The sequence below is a fragment of the Sus scrofa genome, chromosome 8 (genome assembly GCF_054392235.1).
Source record: "Sus scrofa isolate SSC_HxYL_T2T_F1_AM1 chromosome 8, Sscrofa_HxYL_maternal_Yorkshire_Landrace_v2.0, whole genome shotgun sequence".
NCBI lineage: Eukaryota > Metazoa > Chordata > Mammalia > Artiodactyla > Suidae > Sus > Sus scrofa.
Window position 1 is genome coordinate 93,165,617 of NC_139390.1, and position 10,292 is coordinate 93,175,908.

The 10,292-nt window shown below is 40.4% G+C and overlaps 1 protein-coding gene across 1 annotated transcript in view; it reads right to left on the reverse strand.

Moving 5' to 3' along the window:
* SCOC (short coiled-coil protein) overlaps positions 1-610 on the reverse strand; it is a 38,392-nt gene extending 37,782 nt beyond the window's left edge. The window contains exon 1 of the mRNA XM_084972883.1: positions 518-610. Coding sequence (XP_084829009.1) covers positions 518-584 — 67 coding nt within the window. The 5' untranslated portion in view covers positions 585-610. The remainder of the gene's footprint in view (positions 1-517) is intronic.
* Between the last annotated feature and the right edge of the window lie 9,682 nt (positions 611-10,292).

Genomic DNA, 10,292 nt, shown 5'->3' on the forward strand with positions numbered 1-10,292 from the left:
CGTTTTAGAACCACTACTCCTGTTTTTCCCTTCTCTCATGTTGAATTCAGCAAACTTTGTCCTTGCTTAACAACCAGACATTTTCTGCAATAATTTTTAAAGTGAACTGTAGCATGTTCTAATTCATTTTTCAGAAAATGATACAATTATTTCACAAAAGTAAGAAAATGGACTATAATTAAATCATGGTAATAATATCATAGATTATCTCAGCAACAACTTTGAGGTCATGTTTCCTGAGCTGCTAGGAACGAAACATTTTATATTTTTTATTTGTCAATTTATCTTTAAAAATGCATGTAATTCAACCATAGGAACTTTTAAAATAATCACTTAATTTTAAAGGAAAAAGAAAAATTGCTCTTAAATACACTTTTGGTTTTATTTTCGTAGCTGTATTTTTGTTCAAGTGTTCCACCAGGACTGTGTTTTACCCTTATAATAAAAACAATAAAAATTACAGTTTTAAAAAACTGGTTGCTAAATTTTATGTCTCAGAATTCAAGTTCGTCCTTACCCATGTCATCTGCAAGAGAAATGTTGGTGAAAGTACTATCCTCCTCCTCTTTGCTGGACCCGTCCATCTTGTTCACTTTTCAGACCTGTTAATGAGAAAAATGAGGGCAGGGAGAAACGGCAGCTCCCTCATGTGATCACCCCGGTTAAATCATTAATAAGTGAGCGTCCATGCAGGTGCTATCTAATCCTTGCACTGTCACCCTCTTCCTGCTTTCCACCTGAGGAGTTCTTACTGAATGTGGCATTCCTAACCGGAAATGGTTAGAGACCCAAGTTAAAGAGTTACCACCCTTTACCTGAAGTTGTTGAGTTGGCACTCCTGCTCTACTCTGGCTGGATGCCAGACCTTGCCTTCAATCCAGCATCAGTTTCCTTGGGCTGAATTGCCCAAGAACATTGTCCTAATAGGTCTGGGATGAGGTTGGGAGAAGTTGAATCTTATGGATTAGCATATCTTTTGGACACCTCCAGTAATCTTAGGGACTTGGGTCAGTGGTCCAGCAGCATGACTTGGTCACAGAGCCTCAATTTCCTGTCCTGTATCAGAATGTCTTCTCTAGGGAGGAAACATGAATAAAATGCTCTTGTTAAATATCATTACAGCAATGACCAAAAAAGATTCGGTGGCGAAATAAGATTCTCTACATATTAAGCTCATCAGTGCCCTCTCATATCTGTATATGAGGTATTTCATGTATGGTGAGGCATCTATACCTCACTCCATGGAAGCACATTAAAATTGCAGGACTTCCCTTCTCTATTTCCGGAGGAGCCAAAGGGGAGGGATGTTGGCCTTGCCAGCCTTCAGGCCAAGGGCCCTTTGCTAGAGATGGAAGCATTCTTTTACAACTATTTTTCTTGGCCTCCTGATCCCCATTGATGTACATAGGCAAACCCAAAACCATTCTAGAATTTTATATCATCACTCTTTGAGGGATAAAAATTAGCCAAATGTGAAGAATTTCAAGCAGACATTAAAATTGAGTTACCGCGTGCTACATTCTGCCCTACGTGCTCTTATACATAGGCTTTTTTATTCATTGAGTTCAATGTTGCTGTATCAAGCAAAATGGATGTATACTGTTGGAAATCCTGAATGTTAAAAATTAAATTAATTAGAATAGAATTTCCACAGAGTTCCCATCGTGGCTCAACGGAAACAAATCTGACTAGTATCCAGGAGGACTCAGGTTCCTTCCCTGGCCTTGCTCAGTGGGTTAAGGATCCAGTGTTGCTGGGAGCTGTGGTGTACGTCACAGACATGGCTTGGATCCTGAGTTGCTGTGGTTGTGGTGTAGGCCATCAACTGCAGCTCTGATTTGACCCTCAGCCTGGGAACCTTTATATCCCGCAGGTGTGGCCCTAAAAAGACCAAAAAAAAAAAAAAAAAAAAAAAGGAACAGAATTTCCCAATTGCATCCTACAAATATTGAGTGCCTATTCTATACAAGCTGTTAATACACATTAAAAAGCTGAAAGACAAGCGTCCTTGAGGTTTAGAGAAAGTAAAGCATATACCTACTTGGCAGATCTTAAAAGGCTTAGAAAAGGTGACATTCGAGATGCATGATCAATGGCTAGTGGCATCTAAGAGGCAGAAATGGCCAGGTGGTTAGTGTTTTCTCAGTGAAGGGACATGAGTGTATATGAATGTTTACAGCAGCATTATTCATAGAAGCCAAAAGGTAGAAACAACCCAAATGCCCATTAATGGATGAATGGATACATAAATCTGTGGTATATAAGTACAATGGGATTTTGTTCAACAATAAACAGGAGCAAAGTACTGACACATGGCACAACTTAGATGAGCCTTGAAAACACTATGTTAAGAAAAAGAAGCTAGACACAGAGTCACATATTGTGTGATCCCTTTTATATGGCATAGCCAGAATAGGCAAGTCCATAGAGGCATAAAACAAGGGATGGGGGAAGGACGGAATATGGAGTTATTACTTAATGAGCATGGGGTATTTTTCAGGAATGATAAAAAAAAATTTGAAACTAGAGAGAGGTGGTGGTTGACTACATTGGGAATACACTAAATGCCCCTGAATGATATACTTTATACTGGTAAATTGTCTATTATGTCAGCTTCACCTCAGTTTTTAAAATGATTAAGAAATCCAGCGAAGGAAAAAGAATTATCTGTGGTTTGCCTGTCTCTCCATAATATGAATGAATGAATGAATGAATGAAGGACGTTAAACCATAACATACTCTACAATTTCAAATTCAACGTAGGATTAGTCTACCACATATTATAGAATTAATAAGGCTAGAAAGGAAGTTAGGGATACAAATTTTTATTAAAATACAGTCTTCTTCAAAGCAAGATTTAGGAGTTCCCATCGTGATTCAGCGGAAACGAATCTGACTAGAATCCATGAGGACGCAGGTTCGATCCCTGGCCTCACTCAGTGGGTTAAGGATCCAGTGTTGCCATGAGCTGTGGTGTAGTTCTCAGAGGTAGCTCATATCTGGTGTTGCTGTGGCTGTGGTGTAGGCCTTCAGCTACAGTTCCAATTCAACCCCTAGCCTGGGAACCTCCACATGCCAAGGGTGCGGCCCTGAAAAGACAAAAAACAAAACAACCCCCCCCCATTCGAAAGCATAAACATTAAGGTCAGTATAGTTATGTAACAAACCATTTTTAAGTAGGGTATGTGGGACATAAAAATGTGTTTGGGTGTGTGCGTGTTAATGGGTTGGGGATAACAACTGAAGAAAGTCTAAAATCAAAGGAATTTGTAAACTGATCAGGATTCTCACACTCTCTCTGTCATGGTCTCAAAATTTAACACCAGTACCAAAGCACGTCGGAATCTAGACTTTACTATGGGCTTTCCTGGGTTTACTATGGGTTTTCTAAGCAATAACCCAGGAAACATCTCTGAGAGCTGAGTACCAATGATAACATCTGCAGTATATGTTATCTGGAGATTCCTGGTGAGAAACTGGCATCTCTCAAGAAGGTGCTAAGCATTCCTCTGCTGTGTAGAAGGTTCTCTTTCTTTAGGAGTAATTTCACATGAGACTATTTGAAGGTTTTTGACAAATTTGTGCAAATTGGATTAATTCAGCCCATTAGCTACCAAGGGGGAAATTGATGGCAGAACTTTCTTTTTATTTTATGTAGCTAATAGTAATAGCTAGTATTTGTTGAGTGATTACTCTATGCTTAGCACTATTCTAACTGTTTAACCTGTCACCATCTCATTGTTCCTGACAACAACCCTGTAAGAAATAGACACACGTGGACAAGACAGTTTGCCCGAGACTCACAGCCGGGAAGTGGTGGAGCTAGATTCATTTGTAGGTGGTACAGGCCCAAAACCCACATATCAACCATGTGCATGGCCTGTATAATCATGGGCTTTAAAATACGCAATCTGTTTCATATTTTATTTTCTACTTCTACATGTTGATCTTAAAGATGAAGGTCAAGCACTAAAATATGTAAGAAAGGAAGTAGGCAATTTTAGATTTGTACTCTTCTCTAGTCTGCTATGAACTAGGTTAGCTATTAGTGTGGTATTTTAAATAAAAATTTTTCCTTAGTTAAATTCTGTTTTACATGAATTTATTTTTTTGGTTTTCACAAGTGTATTTAAATTATATGTCATTTGAATCATGTATTGAATTTCAGTAAATATACTTTAACATGCTAACAGCTCACACCAAGAAATCTTTACATAAACTTTGGCAATAGGGTGATAAATAGAAACATAATTCCTGACCTCACTGATGGATATTCTCTCATAAGACATCGGCCTGGATTCTTCAGCATCTATAGCAGTGAACCATGACATTCGTAATTTCTTCATTTAGATGGATGTATAGTAATAGACCTTAAAAGCAATTGGTAAAAATGAACAAACATAGTAAATTTAACATTTTGCAATTCAACACAAGGCCAACAAGGGGTTAACTAACATTAGTAGCTGTTGTTTTGCCCAACTACCTTTAAGCAATCTACTCTCAGGGCACAAAGATGGTGGATTTCCAGAGTTCCCGTCGTGGCTCAGTGGAAATGAATCCTACTAGGAACCATGAGGTTGCAGGTTCGATCCCTGGCCTTGCTCAGTGGGTTAAGGATCTGGCTTTGCCGTGAGCTGTGGTGTGGGTCACAGACACAGCTTGGATCTGGCCTTGCTGTGGCTGTGGTGTAGGCCAGCGGCAACAGCTCCGGTTAGACCCCTAGCCTGGGAACCTCCATATGCTGTGGGTGCGGCCTAAAAAGACAGAAGAGACCAAAAAAAATAAAAAGATGGTGGATTTCCAATCCACTAGTCATCAAATGTTATACGGCTTCAGTGTGTTTCAAGGGAAAGTACTGTATTTCAGTGTCTTTCGAGAGGTCCAATTCTGGAAAATTTAAAGTATATTTTAACATGTTTTATTTTATGTATTGAATTTAACTTTTACTCAGTGCATAAACTGACTAGATTCATATGTATATATATATATGAAGTACGTTCAGAATTGGATTATTTATATATATATTATATATAATATATATCTCAAATGTATGTATATATGTGTATATATAATATATATATATATATCTCAAATACCTGCTATGTGCTAGGCATTGTCCTAGGTACTGGAGTTATAACAATGAATGAAACAAAATGCTTTCTATCATGGAGCTGACATTCTTGGTGGGGAAAAAAGACAAGGATAAAATACACACACATACACAAATACACACACATGCACAAATGTATATATCCAAACATACATATATACACATACAATGGAGAGAAATACTGTGAAGTTCTAGGAAGGAAAACAATACAGGGTAAAGGAGACAGAGGGTGGTAGGAGTGTGGTGGTATTTAATATAACGCGTCAGGAAAGGCCTATCTGATAAGATGACCTGTGAGCTGAGACTGAGGAGTTGAGAGAGCAAGTGTGAGAACGTCCGAAGGATGAAAGACCTGCAAGTACAAAGGCCTGGAGGTGGGAGCAGGTTTGGCTTGTTCAAAGAAGACGCCCGAAGGACAGTGAGGCTTGACTGATATCTAGAAATGCCGCAGAGTCTTCCAGGCCCTTTCAAGCTTCCTTTCAAGATACCATCTCACTTAGGTTCGCTTAGCATCCCTCTGACCGCAGTGAGGAAAATTGACTCTGGGTGGAGAGTGGGGACAGGAGGAAGGGCAGAGACAGGGAAGTGACTTAGAAGACTGTTGCGATAATACAGGTCAAGAAGTGATGCTGACTTAGGCCTGAGCAGTAGCTGGTGGTGTGAAACAATCCAATTCTGAACGTACTTCAAATCTGGATCCAACTGATGTTGCTGATGTGCGAAGTGGGTGGAAGAGATGAGCCCAAGATGTCTCCAGGGTTTTCCATGTGAGCAACTGAAAGAGGAAGTGTGCCCAGATGAAAAGGACTTTGGGAGGTGCACAAGGTTAGGGGTGGGAGGAGAGTTTGCTTTGGGCCATGTCAAGTTTGAGATGCCTTTACATATCCACTTTGAGATGTGGAATCAACCGAGTGTGAGTCTAGAGTTCAGGGCAAAGGCCGGGGGAAATAAAAACTTGGCAATTGGCTGGGAGGGATGGTGTGTGACGTCATGGGCCAGGGTGAGACAATGGTGTAGACTGAATGGAGGAGAGAATGGTTCATGGATGTCAGCACTTGGAAATCAGGAAGATAAGGAAGATTCTGTGCAGGAGACCAGGAAGGAGCAGCTAGAATGGGAGAAGGAGAATTCAAAGAGCTGTGTTCTAGAAGCCAAATGAAAAATTTCCATAGGACAGAGTGACCAACACGGTTAAGAGCTTGTCAGGTCAAACAAGGCACAAACTGAGAAACGAAGATGTTTAAACACCTACCTGCTTTCAGTTTCCTCCTACAAAAAAATTTTAACATGAGAAAAATTCACAGTTACAAAAATAAGGGGCTCGGGAGTGATCAGGAAATGGAAATTATAAAGAAAAAAAAAAGGTAACTTGGGAGATATCAGCAAGACCTTTCCAGCAGGGTAGATTGAAAGCGGAGGAGAACAGGATGGAAAATGTTCATTTCCATAGCTTAGTGGTGGATCCAGAATTCTCTTCAGGATGAACCCAAGGTCAGTGCTCTGATTGGAAGTTGGCTGGTGGGCAGCTAGTCTTGGAGCCACATTTTACATGAGATAAAAAATTATAGTTTTTGGAGTTCCTGTCGTGGCTCAGAGGAAAACGAATCTGACTAGCGTCCATGAGGACGCAGGTTTGATCCCTGGCCTCATTCAGTGGGTTAAAGATCCGGTATTGCTGTGATCTGTGGTATCAGTCACATATGTGGCTCGGATCCTGCGTTGCTGTGGCTGAGGTGAAGGTTGGCTGCTATAGTTCTGATTGGACCCCTAGCCTGGGAACCTCCATATGCCTTGGGTGCGGCCCTAAAGACACACACAAAAAGTTATAGTTCTTATCAAATAATTAGGGAAAGGGAGAATTAAAAACTACCCTTGAGCATCTCCTTGCAGCCACCACTGCCCAGAATCTGGGGCTACTGTTATATGAATACAGTCATACAATTATTCCTGTGCAGAGCTGCCTGGTAGGAGAAAGTAGAGCCTAAAGTCCATCCCTTGCTCTGCTCACCAAGCTATGCCCCAGGTTTCACAGGTGTGCCTGTTTCTAATTTGCATATACGCTGGTGATGATCTTACATGGATGCAATGGAAACATTTTTCATTTCTAACAGGCACAAACTATATTTATAAATTAAATTGTATGAAGGAGGAAAATTGCACACACTTACCTCTCCACCTGAAAATTCTTCCTAATCTGTATTTTTCAAAGGTGAACTATCCTTATTTTCAGGTCCGTATCTTTACTAGATATTTATTAGCATTTAGTGCCTCCCATGTCAGTTGCCTCTTACTATTAAAGCACTTCTACTGTTGAGGAGAAAAAATAAGCCTATGAATTAAATCTGACTTGAATAAAATTTCACATGTCCTTCTCAGAACCAAGCATACTTGCTTATGTGTGGAAACTGCAGTGCATACCTGAAAAGTTTGATTGGTTATCTTATAGGGTCTGTATGCTATTATTTAGGCTATGTTGGCTCCCTCTGGTGGGTAGATTATGCCAGCATTAATTTTGGATGCTCTTTAACAAAAAGCTTCAGTGTTTTGAAGCCTTGAGGGCTTTTCCTATTCAGAGTGAATAGCAGGAGATTTCCCATAATTGTATATGTCCCATATACACAGGATGCTTTAGGGAGTTTCCAAGGAAAGGACTCTTGGGGTAGCAGTAGTTATCTTGTAAACACGCATCATAGGAAACTGCTACTGATGGATCCAGAATTCTCTTTAGGAAGAATTTAAGGATAGTGTTCTGATTGGAAATAGGCAGGTGGGCAACTGGTCTTGGAGCTGCATTTTACATGAAATTTAAAAAAAATTAAGATATTGTTTGGAGGCATAATATATATAGTAAAGTGTGCAAATAGTAAGCACCCAAATCAGAAACATTTCTAGCACCTTACAATAAGACTTTTAAAAAAAACTGAAAAAGATAAAAAATAAAAACATAAAAAATTGATTTGCTTATTAGCATTCAGATCTAGTTTGCAGCAGAGAAAACTAAACAACCAGTAGTTACAGAACTCCTCCCAGTAGTCCACCAAAAGAATCTGTGAATAAAATTTCGTTAAATACCTTGAGATAAAATTATGTTGGTACAGAGGTTGACACTGAGGTGGCACACAGCTATTACTATCCTCCACTCCAAAGTGAAAATTACTCATTTCTGCCCCTTGCTGGGTTGCCATTTCTTTGCTCTCTTGAACAGTGTTCTAAGTCTATTCCCTCTCTTCAGTGTAAACACCTTAATTGAGTGTGGTGTGCTCAGAATCGTGGATACAGAGGTGAGGAACTCATGGTCCCCACCTTCCAAGAACTCATAGACCAGTTGATTGTAAAGCAAAATGGGTGATGCCAATCCAATGTGTTAAGTATGACAATAATAACAGCTAACATTCTCCGAGTATTCTGTCCTAGTATCGAGCTTTTCTCTCGGGATGTTATGTGAGTCTCCTCATCTGAACCTAGTCACTATTACCATTATTTTGCTGATGAGAGAATGAAAACAGGGAGACTGGTGATTTGCTCAAGGACAATATAGCTGGTGAGTGTGGCTGAGGATCTGGCTCCAGCTCCCACACATGTGGCTATATCACTTTCCTGCTGCTGTTCCTCAGGTGTGGTGTTGGCAGCAAGTGCTGGGCAGGAAGGGAGCAGAGAGATCACTGACCCTCTTGTCTGTTGAGCTGCCCAACCAGGAGCCACCTTCAGCACTGTAGAAAAAATATGCCAATCAGCATCTTTATCTGGCACAGCCTTAGTCCAGCCCCTAATGTGCTGACAGACTCAATTCAAAGCTGGCTGCACCATTGCAAAAATTCAAAGGCATGTTTTATTTTCATATGATATATAGCAAAAACTACTCCAGAATAAACACTTGACTATTTGTAATGAATGCCGTGAATTTCTCCAAGTTATAGATAATCAACAGAATCAGATGTCGAACAATTTTTAATTTTTTATTATTCATATTGGTGAGTTACAAATGTTGCCCACTTATAAGTGATTTTTTAAAAAAAATCTTGGAAGCACAGCAGAAAGCATTACTGTAACCTTAGGGAGTTCCAAATAGTTCAAAACACATGAGCATAGTGGTGCCAGATTTTGAAATCCCACCTGAGGGGGTTTGCGTCTTCCTCTCATCAGGACCTCCTAAAGTAGGTAGAGACTCGGGACAAAGAAAGCAAAGCCTTCTCGCATAATCCCCAACAGAGTCTTCTCTCCTTGAACATAGAAAATCACATCCATCTGCGTCCTTGTGGTGCCTTCACACTTACGCTCCTCAGAGAACAAGGAACAAGTTTAACTCTAATTAAATTTCATTTATCACAAGTTAGGTGCAGGTGGAAATAGAGTAATTATAAGAGCCTAGCAGTAGTTATGATGGTATTAATGTGAGAAGTGATTCCCAGCCTCTTCAAGTATCTTACATGCTATCAGCTGTGCTGTAAAGAGGGAGGCTTGTGTCATCATTTGCAGAAAAAATAATGGCAGGAACATTGAGTAGTCCTAACAGTAGTCAGACGTGCTTCCTTCAAAAACCCAGCCACATTGTGAGCAGTGATCTGGTGTCACCAATCTAATGTTATTAGACTGAGCTTTTGGGGTTACAGTTTTCTTTGCATTTGATTTACAGTTTTGTTGTTTCATAGCTGTATATGAATTATAAGCAGAAATTAATATATTGGTACATTTATACATAGTCTTAAAATGAGATGATAAAATACATCAACCTATGAGTGGACAACCCATAAGAAATTTTTGTCCTTAAAAGGGGAGTATGTAGGAGTTCCCATCACTGCTTAGTGGGCAACGAACCCGACTAGTATCCATGAGGATGTGGATTCGATCCTGGCCTCGCTCAGTGGGTTGAGGCGTTGCCACGAGCTGTGGTGTAGGTCAAAGATGCCACTCAGATCTGGCATTGCTGTGCCTGTGGCATAGGCCAGCACCTGCAGCTCCGATTGGACCCCTGGCCTGGGAACCTCCAGATGCCTTGGGTGCAGCCCTAAACACACACACACACACACACACACACACACACACACACACACACACACACACAGGGTGGGTGGTGGAGTATGTAGGTACACACACACACACACACACACGCACACACGCACTCACACACGGTGGTGGAGTATGTAGATTACTCCTGTACTGAAACCTACCCACCTATAGAGGG